This window comes from Halichoerus grypus, chromosome 9, assembly GCF_964656455.1.
Source record: "Halichoerus grypus chromosome 9, mHalGry1.hap1.1, whole genome shotgun sequence".
NCBI lineage: Eukaryota > Metazoa > Chordata > Mammalia > Carnivora > Phocidae > Halichoerus > Halichoerus grypus.
This window is the reverse complement of record NC_135720.1, coordinates 90,392,075-90,412,385: the sequence shown is the minus strand read 5'-3', so window position 1 is coordinate 90,412,385 and position 20,311 is coordinate 90,392,075. Positions and strand designations below refer to the sequence as shown.

Here is a 20,311-nt window from a genome sequence, read left to right as displayed (position 1 = left end):
TAAGGGAGGTGGTAAGAGAGGAGAAAGAGGAGACTGACAGTAAAAAATGGAAGAAAGGGGATAATTTCCAAGATATTTAGTAGATAGACTCAACAGAAATCCTTAGCCAATCAGACAGAAAGGAGGAAAAGGCAGGAGTCTATTATGACTGCCAGGTTTCTGGCTTGGGAACCTGAGGGACAGAGGTGCAATTTACTGCTATTAAAACAAAGTAAGATGAACAGTTCTCATGAGGGAAGGAAAGAGATTATTGACTCAGCTTTGACCATGTGGAGTATGAAGTACTTGGAGTTAATCCCATAGAAATATAGATCTGAAACTCAGAGAGAAGTCTTTACTAGAAGCATATTTTAGTTATCATTGAATGTTTGGAAGGTGAGACCAAAGAAGTCCTCTCTAAACGGCTCTGAGACTGTAAAGTGTAAGGGAATGCCAGAGAAGAAATAAATATTCTTACAAATACCAACACCCGTAGGGCAGGAAAGTAGAGGGAGACAAGCCATCTCTGGAGCTCCCAGAGACATAGGTAAAACAAGAGAGTTTCGAAAAGGAAATAGAGATAAGGCATGAGTTTCTTCATCTGGCAAGTAGGTTCTCAGATAATGCTCATAAAGTGTTCATCACGAAGCCAGCATGTAGTGAGTACTAAATAAATATTGTAGGATGATTAGGTTTGAGCAGGACATAGCCAAGGCAGTAAGACTCTATGGCAGTGTGAAGGATAATTTGCTCCCTTTGTTCCCTATCTTAGTAGAAAGAACACAGGAGGCAGGCGCCTGGGTGTCTCAGTTGGTTAAGGGTCTGCCTTCAACTCAGGTCATGATCCCAGGGTCCTGGGATCAAAGCCCACATTGGGCTCCCTACTCACCAGGGAGTCGGCTTCTCCCTCTACACTTCCCCTCTGCTCATGATCTCTCTCCCTCTCTCTCACACTTGCACTCTCTCTCTCAAATAAATAAAATCTTAAAAAAGAAAAAACGAACGAACACAGGAGAACGGTAACTGGGTGGCTCAGTGGATTAAGCAGCAGACTCTTGATTTTGGCTCAGGTCACGATCTCAGGATTGTCAGATCAAGTCCTGTCTCGGGCTCTGTACTTGAGATTCTCTCCCTCTCCCTCTCTCTGTCCCTCCCTCCCCTCTCTCTGTCTCTCTCAAATAAATAAATAAAATTAAAAAAAAAAAAACAACACAGGAGAGATGAGTCATTGCTATTCACAATGTCTATTAGTGGAGAATTAATTAGTACAATTTCATCAAAATGAACTCATATTTACAAATAACACACTAATAAAGAAAAATAATCTTGTAACTATAAAGACTCCTTTGTAACAAATTTTTAAAGCCATTCCAAAGTAATTAAAAGGATCATGATGACACTTGTAAACAGCAGGGAATTAAATGGAGTTATTTGGGGAAGTAATAATGTATAAAGCTATTCCACAGAGTTCCATTTCCATCATTACTTTTAAAACAGGGAATTTACTTTACACAATGAATATTACATAAAAGGAAAAAAGCTTAAATAGCAGTAAAAAGTAATGTAATCATTGGTCTGTAAGTTGCAGACATAGTTTTCCTGTCATCATTGTAAATAATATTTTCTGTCTCCTTTTGAACTCTGTGGAAGTGTGCGACAGTAACTCTAAATTGTCCTGACTGGTGCACACCAATGTAGTAACAAAAATATGTTCATATATTTGTAAAACCACAACAATAGTTCTTAATTAAAGCTTACTGAAGGAAGCTGAGAAACAGTATTAGTGGTTTCTTTCTTCCTGATGATAGCAACCCAGGATGGACAGACTTAGAATAAAAACATTTTTAAAGATCATGGAGTGGTGGGGTGCCTGGGTGGCTCAGTCGTTGGGCGTCTGCCTCTGGTTCAGGTCATGATCCCAGGGTCCTGGGATTGAGCCCCGCATCGGGATTCCTGCTCTGCGGGAAGCCTGCTTCTCCCTCTCCCACTCCCCACTCCCCCTGCTTGTGTTCCCTCTCTCGCTGTGTCTATCTCTGTCAAATAAATAAAATCTTTAAAAAAAAAAAAAGATCATGGAGTGGCCTCATTCACAAAAGACTAAAGAAAGTACTCACAGTAATGCTTTTTATAATTAATTTCCATAATTTTCATGTGTCAGAAAATTTTAAAATGCTTAAAAATACAAATCTAATTTTTAAAATTAAATTTAATAGGCATAAAATAACCCTATCAAATTGCTTGCTCTCAACTTCTATACTTACCTCTTCTATACTTGGCACCAGTTCACAAACTACACTTTGAGTAGCATTGGTCTAGAGGACAATTTCTCTTGAAATATTCATGAGCATGAGAGGTGGGGTTTTTAGTAATTTACTACATAATTATATTTTATGATTCACTCATACTAAACTCTTTAGAAAGATGGCATATAAACCAGAATGCAAGTTCATTTGCTATGGGATAATCCCTTCTAGGATTAGAATATGTGGGAATCCAAATTAACAATTAGAAGTTTGTTGAGGGGCGCCTGGCTGGCTTAGTTGGAAGAGCATGTGACTCTTGATCCTGAGGTCATGCGTTTGAGCCCTACTTTGGATGTAAGAGATTACTAAAAATAAAGATTGTTGAGCAAAGAACCAGGGCATAAGAAATAACAGAAGAAGAAGGAGTTGGGGGGCGGGAAGGGAAGGAGGAAGGGAGGGAGGGAGGGAAGAAGGGAGGGAGGCAGGGAGGAAGAGAGGAAGGGAGGGGGGGAGGGAGGAAGGAAGGGAGGGAGGGAAGGAGGAAGGAAGGAAGAAGGAAAGGAGAAAATAACCTTAAAGGGATATTTCAAGGCAAGGAGAGCAGCTTGGCAGAGTGGTGGAGGCAGGGACTCTTCCATTCAAGCCACTAGTATTTGAATCCCAACTACATCATGTAATACTTGTGTGACCTGAAACTTTGTGAGGCTCCATGTCCTAATTTTTATAATAGAGATAATATCAGTGTGGAGAGATTTATAAAAAGATTAATACAGTGCTTAATGCAGTACCCAGTGCATAGTAAGCATTCAATAAATGTCAGTTGATATTATTAATACCATCCTATAATAATATATATCTCTACAACAACCAACATGCTTATGGTATACAGATTCCATGCTTCTTCCCTAGACAAAGCTGGATAAACCCTGACAACCGTCAAATCTTCAGCCTTTACTCTTCTGTGTACCTAGTCATCATCTTCCTTCTGTTCTCACAATCTTCCTCTGGACAGATACAAAAAAATTGATTCTGTTTCAATTTACACATTCCAGGATGACTTCCCTTAGATCACATTCAAGTCAATTCAAGTCACATTCAAGGAGTCTGCTTCTCCCTCTCCCTCTGCCCCTCCCCCCCACCCCCCCACCCCCGCTCCTGTGCTCTCTCTCTCATATAAATAAAAATCTTAAAAAAAAAAGAGAATATTGGATGTGATTAAATTCCTTTAAACATTCATTTGCTCTCTCCCCCCATTATAAGAGTGGCATTTTGGCAAAGAAATTAGAAAATACAGAAAAGAAGAACAAAACTGTTCATCCCATCTCTCAGTCACACCTGCAAAGCACTTAAATGTCAGTTATAACATGGTTAATATTTTGGTTTATTTTTTTTTCTATTTTTAACTTGCATTTTTACATAGTTGTAATTATACAAATTATATAACTTGTATTGTTTCTTTTCATTTAACATTACAAAGTAAGTATTTTCTCCATGTTAAAGTCATTAAAGGGTACTTCTTAATATCTGAAGAATATGACATTATGTAGATGTTTCATTATGTAGATATCTCAAGTGATATCACCTACTATGCATTGGTTCTTTAAAGAATTTCTGAGTCTGATTTTTCTAACAAGTTCAAGAAAAAAATGCAAATGTGTATTTAGCACAGCTTGGAAAGCAATAAGGACACAATAAATTTTAGCTTTTATTTATTTATTTTTGAGAGAGAGAGAGAGAGAGCAGGGGGAGGGGCAGAGGGAGAGAAAGAATCTTAAGCAGGCTCCATGCTCAGCATAGAGCCCAACACAGGGCTGTCTCATGACCCTGAGATCATGAACTGAGCCAAAATCAAGAGCTGGATGCTTAACCAATTGAGCCACCCAGGCGCCCCATGCTTTTCTTCCTATTATAGTTATCTATCAGGAGTTTGATTGTTCTCTGAAAACTTAAATATACAATTTTTAGGAGTTCCTACTCTACTATGTTCCTCAAAATCTTCAGAAATAGTGCCTTTCTCCAAGCATACTTTGAGTACCGTTATTTCTTTTAAGCTTCTAGTGTGTTCCTCACATAGTGCTAATGAAAATGATCATGTGAATTATGGAACTTTATGTCAGTGTGCCACCACCATTCAGCACCATAGCATAAAATAGGCTTACAATAATGACCTTATATCCTTGTTGGGACATGAACAAAAATTTTTGGAAGCCATGGGGCATGTTGTGATTCGAGTCTTCTCAATTCTATTTCTGTATCTCTGATCTAGCCACTTTTGTCCCTTTCTGCTGCCCTCTGATAGTCAACACCATCATTGTTCCCCATTTGGCAAGATAGGAAACCTCAAGTCTTTGACCCCATCACACTAATTCCATTCTAGGACTCCCTCCAATCCATATTCCACAGACTAGGAAAGGTTATATTCTTAAAAACATGTATTTCCTGTTATACAGCTGTTGCTCATCATCCTTAAAATAAAATCCATTCTTACCAAGGCCTACAAGGACCTGCGTGATCTAGTCCCTGCCAGATCTCTCCAGGCTGACTCCCAGCTTTCTTCCCTTATTTTGCTGCAGTTCCTCAGGTCTTGCATCTCTCTGAACACCAACAAACTCTTCCCACCTCGGTATTTGTTTTGTCATCCCTCTCCTCCTCTCCCTCTCTCCTTGATTCATTCTTGTCATTTAGGTCTGGGTCTCCTGGGAGGTACCGCCCCCAACTTCCCTGCCTAAAGTCAGTTGTCCCACCACCTAGCCTGCTTACCTCTTTCACAGCACATATTACAACTTATAATTATATTCTTTGCTTAGTCACTTGTTATTTTCTCTTTCCTCGTCTGTGTATAAGTTCTATTGGAGGCAAAAACAATGTTTACGTTGTTCTTCATAAGACAGCAGAGTGCCTTGTATATGCTATGCATTTAACGAATAAAATATGTGTTGAGGAGGGAGGGGAAGATCAACAGCCAAAGCTATGGGAGTAGGTGAAAACCCCAGGGAGCAGGCAGAACGGGGCCAAGAGGCCCTAGGACAAAACTCTAGTAAACACCATCGTTAAAGGAGCCTGCCAAGAAAATTTAGGAAAACTGGGAATGGGATGTCCCCAAAAGGATTTTAGGTGAAAAAGTAACCTGATCATATCCAAACAAATATTAGTTGAGTATCTACTATATCTATTGATATGTCTGAGGATTCAAGAGCCATATAATGACAACTGTCCTTAAATAGAAGAAATCTTAAAATGCTTCTATACTAATTTTCCTTTTTTTTAATTGAAGTATAGTGGACACACAATGTTACATTAGTTTCAGGTGTACAACATAGTGATTCTACAACTCTGTACATTATGCTATGCTCACAAGTGTAGCTACCATCTGTCACCAAACAATGCTATTACAATACCACTCACTATATTACCTATGCTTTACCTTTTGTCCCTGTGACTTATTCATTCCATAATTGGAAGCCTGTACCTCCCATTCCCCTATACCCATTTTACCCACCAACCTCCACCTCCTCCCCTCTGGCAACCACTAGTTTGTTCTCTGTATTTATGGGCCTGCTTCTCTGCTTTTGTTTGTTCGTTTGTTTTTTAGATTCCACATATAAGTGAAATCACATGGTATTCATTTTTCTAGGACTTACTTTACTTTTTTCACTTATTTGGTAGCTTCCAATGAAAAATGCACTAAGATAGCAATGTTTGTCCAACATGCCCAGTTTAAAAAAAAAAAAAAATTGTGTTAGAGTAGGAAAAAAAAGTATGACTACTTTAGCATTTAGTTAAATAAATGTTATTATGTTTGCCGGAAACTGTTCAAGAACATTTCTCCTTATGTAAGGCTTACCCCCAGTAATGCTGCTTAGGTCAGTGTCTGTCAGGATTATCTGCAGCCTAAATGCCAACTCTGTAAATTAAACCTGTCAAGTGACAGCTTTGCCATAGCATGCATAACCAACTTTTAAAATTTATTTATACTCCATTCCCTTTCTCTGGCCAGATTAAATTCTCCTTTCCTAAGCCATTTTTTTACTCACTCCAGACTGTGGCATAATTCAACATGTTCTAAACAATTATATGGAAACTACAGCTCTTCTGATTTCCAATTCCCAAATGACTTTCATTCAGACTTCAGAATAGCAAAAGAAATTTTTCAGAGTTCACTAAATGTAACAATTTTCTTAAATTCCTCCAGGTAACAGTGTATGAATCAGTCATAATAATGGCATGCTATGAAAATGCTGTGAATTATTATAGGTTCATAATAAGTCCTTTATTCAGTGTCCCAAGGAAACAGTTCATTTCAACATGCAAATGGAAATATTCTTTTGACTAATCTGTCCATCACGTTGTAATGTGCATGCTGAACCTCCACAGAAGTAAATACTACAGTAAGTGGCAGGATTTCTAAGGTGAAAACACATTTTCCTCTGATATGAAGACTTCCCTAATCAATTTCCAGGTTTATATTTAAGTGGATTAAAATTAGTCATGGAAAGTAGACAGAAAATGGACATAATAGGGATTAACTGGAGAGAATTATTTTCTTAAATGGACAATTTTTTTTAAGTTGTTTGAAAACTGCCTTAATTTTATTGAGAAAACATTACTTCTAGTGATTGGGTTGGATGACTTAGTAAAATTTTTATTTCTGATCCAGCAGGATTCATTTATCTAAAGATATTTACATCTTTAGCACCCACTTGGGTCGGTAACTGGCAGTTTCTACGTCTGACATATACAAAACACAACAGCCCAAGTATAGCTATCGGCCTATGGACTTTGTCCTTGAAAAGCCTGTTGTGACAAGCTTAATTGCTTGTTAGAGATCTCTGTGTTTAAAATTCCCACAAGTAGCACTGCTGTTTGGTTTCATTATTCATCAAACTAATTTAAAAGATTTGATATCCCCATCACAAGAAAAAAATTTGTAACTATGTATGGGGACGGATGTTAGCTAGACTTATTGTGAGGATTATCTCACAATATATACGAATATTGAATCATTAGCTTGAACACCTGAAATTAATATGATGTATGTCATTTGTATCTCAATAAGGTAAGTACACAGAAATATATAGATATAAAAAAAGACTTCATAAAACTTAAATCAATGTCTTAAGAGATGAAAACTTTTTAACGTAGAGCATTAGTTTTAAGCATTTATGCTGACAATTGTATGTTCACAGAAATGTAAATGTGCTCTACATTTTTTAACATTTTTTACAATCACACAAGAAGATTAATTTTAGATATAAAACAAAATAGGCTGTTCTGTAACAGCAAAAGGAAAATAAACTTTTACAATGTTGATAGGGACTGTGTTGTGTCCCTGAATTTTTAGGAAATACTTAAGATTGCCCTCTGCACTCGTATCCAGACACCCACTGGGGTATTTGCTTCTACTAAGTATAGTTGGCATATTATTATACTTTGCAGTCTACTGTTTGTTTCTGGGTTAGTATTGACACATTCAATCTTTCTATCATTGCAATGATAATATACATACTATATTAAATGCTTTTTTTTTTAATTAAATGCCTTTTTAATCAGACTTCCTCATAACCCCAAATCATCATTCTGTTTTGCTGAGAAAAGTAACTTATAGCTGGGCATCTTGGTTAGTAGGAGAAGTCATCTTCCATCTCAGGGCTTTTTCTGGAGCTTAGAGCAAGCATTAGCTTTCAGCATTGGGTTTTCTTACCTCTGGATGTCTGGACCACTATTTGCAAGCATGTTGGCTCAGGCTGGAGACCTTCTGCTAATAAGTGTAGGTGCTGATGCTCCAAATGCAAATCTGTGGAGGTTAGTAGGTCTTCAGGCCACAGGAATCTCTGCACCCATACTGGGATTGACTACTGTTCTCTAAGAGTCAACACCTTTAGACTATTGGGCTGAGTAGACCAGACACCCTCAGCACTGCAGTGAACCACCATGGCACAGGACACATATCAACATGGCAGCTGCCAGAGTGACAGGCCCAGGGCTACCCTGAGAGAATTTAGCAAGCTGGTCAGCAAGACCATATTTGTATCTGGTTTAAAGCGTGTCCTTTCTCTCAATAGCAAAAGTTTTCTCTAGTTTTTCATCCTTGAACTATGTCCTTTTCAAAATAGAAGAAGATGGTACCTCATCTGAGAGGCTAAGACCTCTGGAAGCTGATTAATGCACTTGTGAGTTTGAACCCAGCTTTTAGAGCTTGGTGAGCATCGCTGACTGGATACTCCATGTCAGCACTACTTGTGGTAATTACAAGATGTGTGCATCACAAGGCTTGCAACTTGTATCACAAGTTCTACAAGAAAACTGGCTAATACTGATTTGGCTCTGCTTACCAATTGTTGAATTTATATCTTGTCCCAGCAAATTCATTTTTTGAAAAGTCATTACATGAAAAACTTTCACCACTCCAATTAGCATCACTGTGCTGACCAACTTTTGGAGTGAGAGTAGCTGATTGGAGTGAGAGTAAACTGATAAATGTTTTTTAGCTACACTAGTGTTTATGTTGGTCAAGGTTTTGTTTATTATGAAGTTAATTCTGCCCATGACACACCATTAGTATTTTCTCCTAGAGTGCCATCAATATTTTAACTTTATCAAAAGTTTTTGTCATATAGAAGTTTTTAATTTTTATATAATGAAATCTTTTTCTTTGTGTCTTGAGTTCCCTGACCTACTTAGGAAGGTCCCTCCCACCCCAAGATTTTTTAAATATTTTTTTGACATAGCACTTTAAGATCTTTACTCCATTTAAAGTTTATTTGTAAAAGGACATTGTTTCTCAAGTTCTTTAGTTTTCCTTGATTTAGATGGATTCAAAAGTTTCCTAAGCAAGTAATTTCTTTAAAATGAAGATGATTTGGGGGTGCCTGGGTGGCTCAGTCGTTAAGCGTCTGCCTTCAGCTCAGGTCATGATCCCAGGGTCCTGGGATCCAGCCCCACACTGGGCTCCCTGCTCCGCAGGAAGCCTGCTTCTCCCTCTCGCCCTGCTTGTGTTCCCTCTCGCTGTGTCTCTCTCTGTCAAATAAATAAATAAAATCTTTAAAAAATAAATAAATAAAATGAAGATGATTTTACCTTTGCTTCTGTAAAAGCCTGACACAATTCCTTTTTTCAAAAGTGCTTACTTTGTTTACAGAGTATATGTTTACAAGAATGTTGAATAACTACCCAATCACTCTAAATAGAAGTACTAACAAATCCTAAAAATACTGCAGTACAGTGACTGAGAACACCATTTGATCCCTAAAGCCGTCTCCAATCTACTGCTCAGTGAAAACAGCAAACAAAAGGCCTCAGTGTTAGTAGAAAACCGAGTTCTTCAGAGCAGGTAAAAGTCCTGTTTAGTCCTTCCATAAAGTAGAGGAGAAAGGGTTTCCAGATTATAAGTGACAAAGTTGGCCTTGTGTAGCACAAAACAATCATGATAAGGCTTTACTTCTTAAAGGCCTAAGTTATGAAAACAGTGGAGCAACAGAACTGAAAATGAAAAAAAAAAAAAAAGGCTTTAGCTTTGACGCAAAGAATGACAGCAGTCCTTGACATAACCAAAGATTCTTAATTTTTAAAAACGCTTCCTTTTAGCAGTGACTAACCTTTCATTATCTGTGACAACTCATCAAGTGAGCAGCCGTACAAAGGATGCATGTGATTTCGAAATGCCACAACTGAGCCAACTGCAGTTGCCCGCGTATGTAGTATGGAGGCGTGACCAAAAAAGACTATAGGGAGCACGGAGCTTTATCTGCCTCACGAGGTACTCTCCCAGTCTCCCACAGCAAAAGTTTCTCCCCGCTTGAAAGTGCCCCCGGCGACAAGTATTCACCTTGTCCGAGTCTAGGGCCGTGGTATTCAAGGTGTTGAGTCACCGGGTACAGCGGTCGTGCGACATAAATATTATTTGATGACGGAGATCGTAGTGGCGCAGGTGCCAAGGTAAACCGCTGGCAACGATGACTGCGGTTTGACTTAAGGCAGAATAAAGTAGGGTCGGGACTGAGCCACGGTTCCGGCCCTAAAGGGATTGCATTTTAAGTTGAGGCAACTTCAAAGCTCCCCATGTGACATGTGGCACTCCTCGGCGGTTTGAACTATGAGAGCCAGGGTTTCCGGCGTGATTCCTTCCAGTCGATAGATTGCAATCTTCGCCCGCTCCCAGCCCTCCCCTACCCCAGGCTTGCTCAGCCCCTGAGTCCCTCCACAGCCCCTTCCCTCCCCCGCCCGGGAGATGCTACGACTCCAGCACTTCGCCATTCATCAACCGGTTCACACCGGCAGCGGCCGCCGCGCGGTGACGTCCGCGGGGGGCGGGCTTCCGCCCCCGCTCGTCGGCGCTCGGCCGGGGGCCCCCGGCCACAATTGGTGGCCGGGAGTTCGCACGTCGCGCCGGCTATAAAACGGAGGGCTTGTGACGCAAGGGCGCCTCGGCGCGCGTATTGGCTCCCCCTACTGCGGGCCGGCTGGGCTACGCGCTCTTCTCGGAGCCGCTCACTGCATGGTAGAGTCTGGTGCCCCCGCCGCCGCCTGCAAAGCCGCCGCCGCCCCGCGACGACCACCGCTACCCCCTGCCCTGCAGCCGCCGCCACCGCCGCCGCCTGTGTCGCCGCCGCCTCGGGACCGGCTGTATGATTAGGCCACAATCTTCAATGAGTAAACATATTCCTGTGAGTATCCGTCGCACCGCCGCCTCTGGGGCCGGGGCTCCACGACCGGCCCCCCCATCCCCACCGTCGCCTTTGTTCGGAGCCCGGCGTCCGCTCCCCACCGCCCCGGCACGCAGTTCCGGTGGGTCCCTGGCAGGAGGGGGCCGGACTACGGTCCTGTGGCCGGACGGTGGGGCTGGCTGCGGGGAGGCGCACGCTGGGGTCCACGGGGCTGCGGGTTGGCGGTTGACTGCCGGGGGCACCCGCTTCCTTGTCCCTGCCGAGCCGGGGGCGGCCGGGGCAGTGCGGCCGGGCCTGCGCGGCGGGTGTGGGCGGTTTCGGCCACCGCAGCGGGCCGGGCGGGGCGGCACAAAAGCCGCTTTGTGACCGCCGCCTCCGCCCTTGGCCCTCCGGTCTGGCGCGCCTGTCCAGGGCCCGGCGGGCTCCGCGGCGTCCCGAGGCCCCTTTGTTTGGCCGAAAGAGAGCGGCCCGCCTGGGAAGCGGGAGACGTGGCCCGGGGTGGGGCAAGGGCTGCGCGTGTCACTGCGGAGCCGGATACGGGGAGGGCGCGGCGGCGGGGTCGCCACCAGACCCGGGCGGGCGTGGGGTAGGCGGGGCGGCCGGCGAGGCTGATAACGGTCTCGGCCGGGAGGTCTCCGGGCTCGGGGGCTGGCACGGGACAGGAGCCTGGTGCAGGCACCCCTGTGCTCCGCGGCCCGGACCGGCGCCCCAGACAAAATGGCTTCGGCGTCCGCGCCTGACTGAAGGCGCGGCGCGAACCCGTGATTGCGGCGCGGAGAGGGGGCGCCGCGGGCGGGCCCCGGCGCGCACCGTTGCGTGCGCGGAGCTGCGGCCATCGGGGGCTTTCCGCGAGCTGCACCCTTGGCGGGGGCTAGAACGACACTCTGCTAGGTGAGGAGACCGACTCCCTGCCCCGCCCTGCGCCCTTAGTCTCCACCTGGTAATTCGAACTGTTCCGGATTTAACGCCCCACTTCGGGCTCTGGATAATGGGAACAAGTCGAGTCTTGTCCTTTCTCTGGGGCAAGTCGGTGGAGAAATGGTCTGGGTCTGAGCGCCTTGGAAACTGCCAGGACTACTGTTGCACTGAAGCGAAGGAGTCCACGGCCGGGCACCAGTATGCACTTTCCCTGCCAATCTTTGGGGCCCTGGATGGCGCCTTTTAATCGGGGACTATTTAGAACTGTTCCTGAAATCATTGGTGTAATATGTTGTTGCCTGCTTTTGGCTTGTGGCAACAGCAGCCGACCAGAGCCAGAATTCTGAGGTTTATCTTCTGTCCGTGGAAGCCTTCTACCATTCCAAGAGTATTAAGTTGTTATTTGCACTGTAGTTGGAACCGTCGACCTGCTTGGGATCCAGATTCTGAGGCAATGCTTCCTGTTACTCTTTTTATACGAATTTTGTTCGATGGCAGTAAATCAGTTGAAAACCAAAAAGCTAGGTCGTTCCCAGGAGTAAAGCAGCATTTTACATATCCTCTATAGTAGGTGCATTACTTAAGGTATAGTAGGTCTGGAACAAACTTTACAACGAACTGTTGGACAGAGTGGTGGTTATACGGATTAATTGCTTTGACTCTGCAATCTGACAAACTGACTTAAGCTTCTGCACAGAAATTGCTTTGTTCCCGCCCCGCCTCCCGTGTATATTATTGTGATTATATGGAATGATAGATGGGAGGGGGAAGAAATGCCTTGGTATTTCTGAGCTGCCTATTGTGGATAGTTTTTCCTGTGGCAAGGAAATTGGTAATGAGGGAATGTTAAGAGATGTTAGGTAGTTGGGGTCACTGCTCTTTTGGTGGAAGTTCCCCCCCCAGCCACTGGATGGCTCCACTAAGTGAGTTATTTCTGTTGCTTTCTCTGCTTCCTGATGAACTTGCTTATATGAAGAGATACAGCCAAAGTCAGTTGTAACAGGAGTTTTAGCTGTTAAATGTGGAAGTCGTGATGTGGAACACTGTCTTTCTCATACATCTGCTTTCAATTGAAAAAAGATAGTATCTGGAAATCAGAACACTAAGCCACGAGTCATTGCACTTAACAGCTTTACAGATGACTTCTTTAATTCATTGTATGTCATGGAAAAGCTGCCAGAATTCACTTTTTTATTCTAAGGAAGTAATATTTAGGATTTGAGGTGAAAAGTATAACTGAAATTATTTTCCAGATTATTGCTGTGTTCACTGTAATAGAGCCAAGTTTACTTAATGGTAGTCACTAATGTTTTAACCCAACTAGCAAATACATGAAGGAATAATCTCTGAGGGCTCTTTTGAACAAATTTGGAATAATGAAAGTCCTCTTTCTTCTGGGACAACTTTGTAAGAAATGACTCCTGAGGCTACTTCTTTGTTTTGACAGGAAAATGAACTGGGTTTTTGACTTGCTGTTTTTCACTGATCTGCTAGATCTCCATATGAATTCTTCAAAATTAGCAAAGTTGTTCTAGAAACTATAGCATGGTGCAAAATGCTATTTAAAGGTACAAACTGAAAATAGTTTGAATTTAATTTTAAGATTTTGAAATGCTTAAATATAAACTAAGGGAATCTTTGGTTAAAAGATTTTATTTGGTAATTTGCCCTTGAGAATACATACAAAGTGTTTGGGGCAGTGGCTGGCATTTGGTACTCTTGTTAACCTGTCAATTTTTCTTATTCCTCTCTTTACTCCTTAGCACACACAAGTCTTTTTTTTTTTTTTTTAACTTTATTAATGTTTATCCTTGTAATATTTCATATAACAAGTTGATTAACTTCCAGAGACTCAGATAAGGAAAATCTGTTAAAAGGGAATTGTAAATTAATAGGTTAGGGATCAAATGAGATAGTGTACGTGGAAGCATTTGGAAACCAGTTTCTTGTCTTCCTCTTAAGAACATATTGGTTGAAGGGCGCCTGGCTGGCTCAGTTGGTAGAGCATGTGATTCTTGATCTTAGGGTTGTAAGTTCGAGCCCCACGTTAGATGTAAAGATTATCTAAAAATTTAAAAAAATATTAGTTGAGTCTTTAGAGGAGTAAGTAAATTATGCAAGGACTAACAGCTTCCAAAGTTTTCATGAAGTTTACAATATGTAAAAATATTTTCTAAGCTGGAAAAATCAATATAGAAAGTGGTAGATTTTATAATACTGTAAAGCCACCAGCTGTTTAAAATGAATAATTAGTAGAAGAGTATGTGTAGGTGATACTGTCTAAATGTAACAATGGTATTCTTTGAGGGGTCTCTGTATTAGGTTAGTAATTTCAATTTAAAGTAATCTATTTGTGAATGCTTGTTTTATGGTTATTGATTTAATTTGTAATTACCCTTATATTTCTGTGGTTTAAGTAAAAGTTGAAAAGGTGGCTTGGGCCCAAATTTGAAAAGACAGTTGTGCACTTACATACTACAAAAGCATAATATGTTCCTTTGATTTGGGAAACAACTTTTTTCTTCTCTCTCTTTTTTTTTTCTTTTAAACAGCAGTTCTGTGGTGTTCTTGGTCACACATTTATGGAGTTTCTGAAGGGCAGTGGAGATTACTGCCAGGCACAGCACGACCTCTATGCAGACAAGTGAACTGTAGAAATTCATTACTACTCCACCAAGAAGCCCCCATAAGAGTGGTTAACCTGGACACAGAAGTGTTGAATTGAAATCCACAGAGCATTTTACAAGAGTTCTGACCTGGATGGGGTAAACCTCAGTGCACTTCCTTTCTATTGCCTCAGTATTACTGGATTGAAGAATTGCTGCTTCTTGTTAGGAGGTTCATTTCATTTCTCATTACTCCCAACTTCATACTCAAAGCACTGAGAATTTCAAGTGGAGTATATTGAAGTAGACTCAGTTTCTTTGCGTCATTTCTGTATTCAATTTTTTAAATTCTTTCATAACCCTATTGAGTGTTTTTTAACCAAATTAACATGGCTCGAATGAACCGCCCAGCTCCTGTGGAAGTCACATACAAGAACATGAGATTTCTTATTACACACAATCCAACCAATGCGACCTTAAACAAATTTATAGAGGTAAGGCTTGATGCTTGTTAATGTCTTAAACTGATTGCAGTTTAATGGTGAGGTTTTTTATCAAACAGAATAAATAGTAGTTTAGAAAAATTATGTTGGTATGCCTACAGTTGAATTTCAAGAAATGAAATATCAGTTTCTTTAGGTTACAGAAAATTATTTTGTACATTTCAAAAAAGGACATGTACTTGAATTAGTTTGGATTTATAATAAGATCATCTAGTTGTTCATGCCTCACAGTTTATTTAAATCTCTATGAGGTCAGTATAACAGTATGATTCTCACTTATAAGAAATTTATAGAAGGAAGACTGCCACTTAGAGATTGTTCATATATCTGCTTAGTCTAATGACTAATACCGTAACCAAAGTTAGTTAATGTCTTGGATCCTATTTGATGCTTCGAAGCCCATTTTTAGCTACTAATTATAATTAGTAATAATGGATTATGAGTCTTAAAGCTTGTCGTTTTAAATGATGTGGGGTTTTTTACACTGTACTTACAGGATTTTAGAGTCTTTGAATATACCTTTAAGGTTCTAAATTACCATGTGTACTGCCAATGAGCAAAAGTTTAAGTCGTTAATGTAATCAAGTCAAGTTAGATTACTTGTAGTCATGAGTGATTCCTTTGGGTTCTATTTACCTTTGTCTCTGAATTGCTTCTCTCTTTTGTTAGTGCTTCATTTCCATCTAGCCGGTGTTACCATGACTATAAACACCTTCCATGTATGAAGAGCCACAAGATTCTTTTTTTCATTTATTAAAAATATATGTGATGTTTAATATTCCTCTTTTATGCTATTCTAGTGTTGTCATTTAAAGCAGGATTTCACTTCCCAGAGTTGAATTGTGAATGTGGGTGGTGTGAAAAAATAATAAATAAATAAATAACAAGATTTCACTTTCCTGTTAAACATACATAGGTTATACCATTCATTCCTTGATTTTCTGTTAACTAGCAATACCTTTTAAACACTTGGTGAGCAGTAATAACATGGTTATAAAAACTTCATTAATTATTTTTTATGTATGTTTTATCCAGGAACTTAAGAAGTATGGAGTTACAACAATAGTAAGAGTATGTGAAGCAACTTATGACACTACTCTTGTGGAGAAAGAAGGCATCCATGTTCTCGTAAGTGTTTAATAGTTCTGTGTGTTTGATACTGTGCTACAAAATGACCAACTTCGAAAAGCTTGATTATTTTTTTAAGTTATTACGAAAGTATGCAGAATCTTAATTTCTAAATAAAGATGAAAGCTAAGCAAAGCTCTAAAGTAATGAGATCTTTATGAAGATGCGGAATTTATTTGCATTTCATTGACAGTGGGGTTTCATACAACACATGTTTAAGCATATTAAAATGCTTTTGAAGACATCTGAGTGGTAGAAATTTAGAAGTATTAGTTGGCATTTATATTAAAAAAATCTAAAATGTTTATTCTTTTGACTTAGGATTGGCCTTTTGATGATGGTGCACCACCATCCAACCAGATTGTTGATGACTGGTTAAGTCTTGTAAAAATTAAGTTTCGTGAAGAACCTGGTTGTTGTATTGCTGTTCATTGTGTTGCAGGCCTTGGGAGGTAAGGGAATTTCTTAAATCCATTTAATGGTATTGGTCTTGATTCTAGTAAAAACTTGATTTTGAGTCCAGGAAAAATTCAGTTATCACTTTGTGAGTCAGTTTGCTTTGTTAGGTTACATATTAAATTAAACTTAAAAGTAGGTGAATATAATAGAATAACGTATTCCAGTACAGCTGGAACTAACAAATGCTGTAGTTGTAATTTACACTTGTCTCTGTGGGCACAGTTACTTATAGAATTAATTGTGTGTGCTAGGTTATATCAATGATATTGGAATCATTGTCCAAGCTCATTGTGAAAAAGAATTATGAATCATTTCTAAGGTGGTTTGCGTTGCATATGGTGTACTTTTGATAGCGTTCTTGATCCTGGAGATTCCGATTCAGTGGGAATTCATTACCCAGTAACACCCAAATATTCATATCCAGATTTGTAAGTCACTATCACTGCCCTCCATCCCCACCACCAAAAAAAAGTTCTTTTCTAGTGGGGAAAAGTAAAATGAGCATTGATCGCCCTGGGGGGTTTGGCATGCAACTGTGTCACAGTCTCATTGATAAACAAAAAAGGAAGCAAACATTTCCAGAAGATGTTTAGGAAAAGGAGTTCATGACGTTTAAAAAAAAATTTTTTTTAAATAGGAAGTATTTTTCACTGCTTGGATTCAGAAAAAATTATCTGCATTTATCAAGGTTTACCCCCTTAAATTTTTTTAAGATTGACCTCGAATAATACAAGTCTTAATTTCTAGATTCATTTGTAACAATTAAGGGCATAGTTTATTTTTGGTTCTAGGTAAAGGCCTGAGTTTGGTAGGGAAATGCTGATGCTTTATTCATTTTTTAACAAGAAGTCAACATTTACTATAAGGTATTACATAGGAAGGGTGGTAAATAATAGTAATTTTGGGTTAGGAAATGAAAGTTTGGAGTGTTGAATTTTCCAGGATTTGATTTTGAAAAAAGTGATTTATCAAAATTCTTATCCTACCAGAGCCCCAGTGCTTGTTGCCCTAGCATTAATTGAAGGTGGAATGAAATATGAAGATGCAGTACAGTTCATAAGACAGTAAGTATATAATGAATTTTATTTTCATTTCTTCATTGTCGGTGGATTTTATTACTACAAAAACAGTTTTTCCCCCACAGCCCATCTAACCATTACATTCATTTTTTAAGATAGTATTAAAACCAGGAAATAAGATCTTATTTACACTCCTTGTAAATGCTCGTATTACAGAGATTCTAATCAATAAGTTGTCTTTCTCAGATCTCATATACGTGGATATATAAATTTTGACTATTGTAACCAACACTCAAGATTTAGGACTTTTTAGTATCCTTTTTCCATTCCACATGTATGCCTATCCATAAATTAAGCATTAAGTCGCAGCATAATCAAAAGATAAATTGCCACGAGAGATGATAATTGTCTATAGCATGGTACATGGTAATACCAGGAGTTTGCTTTAGTAACTTCATCTTTTGTTTTTCTTCATCTAGAAAGCGGCGTGGAGCTTTTAACAGCAAGCAACTTCTGTATTTGGAGAAGTATCGTCCTAAAATGCGGCTGCGCTTCAAAGACTCCAATGGTCATAGAAACAACTGTTGCATTCAATAAAACTGGGGTGCCTGATGTAATTGCCTTGGAAGTGGAACTTGAAACAGGACCTAATTTGTCATACATACTAGCCAACATGTTGGCTTGGTGATTAAGTCTAATGAAGCTTCCATAGGAGTATTGGAAAGCTGTTTTATCAGGCCACAAGTTTGACAGAATTGCAACCTCTATGTTTGGGTTACGATCAACCTATTTGGACACTTAGCAAAACATTTTTGCTTTACAGCATTTAAAATGTGCTTATCACTTGTACCAATTGACCTTTCCTGAAATCATGCAGTATTGAGTTATGTCTTTAAATCTATTCCCATGCCAGAATCTTATCAATATATAAGAAATTTAGAAAGATTAGGTGCCAAAATACCCAGCACAATACTTGTATATTTTTAGTATCATACTGAATAAAATCCCAGGAACTATGAACACTCTGGACCTTATGTGGTTTATTCCTTCAGTCATTTCAAACATAGAAATTAGGGCCTATATGGTTATTTGCCTGCTCACTTTATGTTTACATCTCCCACATTCATACCAGTATACATCAGGTTTGCTCAACTTTTTTTTTTTAAACCAAGTCTTACAATGATTATTTCATGTCTTTCTACAAATTTCATTTTGTGCTGTTATAGAAAACCTCCATTTTGAAAATCTACGTTGTACAGAAGCACATGTCTTTAATGTCTCCAGACAAAAAAGCCTTACAGTTAATTTTAATGTTTGCACTTTGGGGTGCAACTTACAGGGAGGGCCTGAAAAAAGAACGGGAGGGGGCTATTAAGTATTTTTAGTAAAATGTTGCCTTTGTCTTGTGCAGAACATGTAGAATATGCTCTTTAATTTAGTAAATATTTTTTTAAAAGGTAGAGATGCTTTGTTATCGTAGCTAAAACAATTCTTAATCATAAAATTTCTGAAATTCTTGTAATTTTTTTTCTTACTTATCTGAAGTTGTTTACCAACTTATTTTTGTTTGAAGTGTGATTTTTTTTTCTTCTCTTCCCAACCTCTCTTGCAAAAAAAAAAAAAAAAGTGGGTTTCTGCTAATGAATTGAGCAGACATCTAATATTTTATATGCCTTTTGAGCTGTGTAACTTAATATTTGGATACTTGATAATTTGTTTTATTATGTAATTGATAAAATGGTGATGTGTATTAATGTTAGTTCAACCATATATTTATACTGTCTGGGAATGTGTGGTTATAGTTCTGTGGGAGAAATAATTTGTCAGTGTTCACCAGCTTGTAAAAATCTAGTGCGAGAGCTTAAACATCTAAATAAATAATGAAATGCATTTATCATCATTGAAATTGTTTGGCTTAAAGTTAACTTATTTTGTAGAAAATGATAGAAATGAATTATGCTTCACTTAGTGCCATTTGAAGTATGTCCTCTTTTTTTTTAACAAATGAAGGATTAAATGAAGTTGACATTTAAAAAGCCCTTTATCGACACAATTTGTTACAGTCATGAGAACTGCTTAATATTAAAAGTACTTTCCATTATAGACTTTGATTTTTAAAGGTTTAAATAATTTTGAACCAGTGTACTATGCTATATTGAGAAACTGTAGAGGAAGGCCTTAATTTGAAGTTCAGTTCCACCAAACAGTAACTTGTTTTGGGCAACTTCTGAGCCCATTTTCTTATTTGCAAATAATGGATGCCTTTATAGGTTTTGATATTTGAATATAATATTTGGCACATGAGGGCCTAATAAATGTTAAATTTCTTTCAGTAATCTAAAGTGCTTCCTTTGCATAGCTCATGTTAATCTGAAAGGGACAGATATCCTTGTCTGATTTTTTTTTTTAATAGGTAAAACAGATTCAGAAAAAAATGGTACTCCACATTGTGTTTTAAAGATTTTGCTTCCATCTCTTTGTGCCAGTTTAGCACCTAATATATACCGTTTTTGAAACTTAGAGCCAAGACAAAGGAATAAGGAGGGGTCCCTGGGGACCCTTAGTTCTTTAAATCTTAGCTTTCGTAATTGGGACTAGTTATTTAACCTGGGTTTTTTTGTTGTTGTTTTGTTCTTTTTTAAATGCAGCCTGCCCCTGAAGATAATGTGATAATTTTGTGTAATTGATAACAGTGATAATTGCTACTATCACACAGCCCATAAAACAGCACTTGTTTATTGAGAGGACGTGCCATCATGATGAATGAAACATCTTGAGTTTGAAACATTGTTG

The 20,311-nt window shown here is 39.4% G+C and overlaps 2 protein-coding genes across 3 annotated transcripts; both read left to right on the top strand.

The window, feature by feature from the left end:
- The first annotated feature begins 10,670 nt into the window (after nt 1-10,670).
- LOC144379072 (uncharacterized) lies at nt 10,671-14,681 on the top strand. Its single transcript, XM_078055181.1, has 2 exons — nt 10,671-10,885; nt 14,356-14,681. Exons 1-2 carry the CDS (start codon nt 10,847-10,849, stop codon nt 14,449-14,451), a joined length of 135 nt encoding a protein of 44 aa, XP_077911307.1. The 5' UTR covers nt 10,671-10,846; the 3' UTR covers nt 14,452-14,681.
- PTP4A1 (protein tyrosine phosphatase 4A1) lies at nt 14,456-19,424 on the top strand. 2 transcript variants are annotated; one of them, XM_036102745.2, is made up of 5 exons: nt 14,456-14,903; nt 15,948-16,040; nt 16,362-16,492; nt 17,489-17,563; nt 17,998-19,424. In XM_036102745.2, the coding sequence occupies exons 1-5, from the start codon at nt 14,799-14,801 to the stop codon at nt 18,113-18,115; spliced, it is 522 nt and encodes a 173-aa protein (XP_035958638.1). In that variant the 5' UTR covers nt 14,456-14,798; the 3' UTR covers nt 18,116-19,424. The 2 variants fall into 2 exon arrangements, with proteins under 2 accessions (XP_035958638.1, XP_077911306.1); XM_078055180.1 differs by having other exon boundaries at nt 14,765-14,903; nt 18,002-19,424.
- The last annotated feature ends 887 nt before the right edge of the window (nt 19,425-20,311 follow it).

Coding starts and splice junctions, on each gene's coding strand:
- LOC144379072 (XM_078055181.1), top strand. CDS start 10,847: ATGATTAGGCCACAATCTTCAATGAGTAAACATATTCCT. Junction 10,886..14,355: donor CAATGAGTAAACATATTCCT/GTGAGTATCCGT, acceptor TCTTTTAAACAG/CAGTTCTGTGGTGTTCTTGG.
- PTP4A1 (XM_078055180.1), top strand. CDS start 14,799: ATGGCTCGAATGAACCGCCCAGCTCCTGTGGAAGTCACATACAAGAAC. Junction 14,904..15,947: donor CCTTAAACAAATTTATAGAG/GTAAGGCTTGAT, acceptor TGTTTTATCCAG/GAACTTAAGAAGTATGGAGT. Junction 16,493..17,488: donor TGTGTTGCAGGCCTTGGGAG/GTAAGGGAATTT, acceptor TTATCCTACCAG/AGCCCCAGTGCTTGTTGCCC.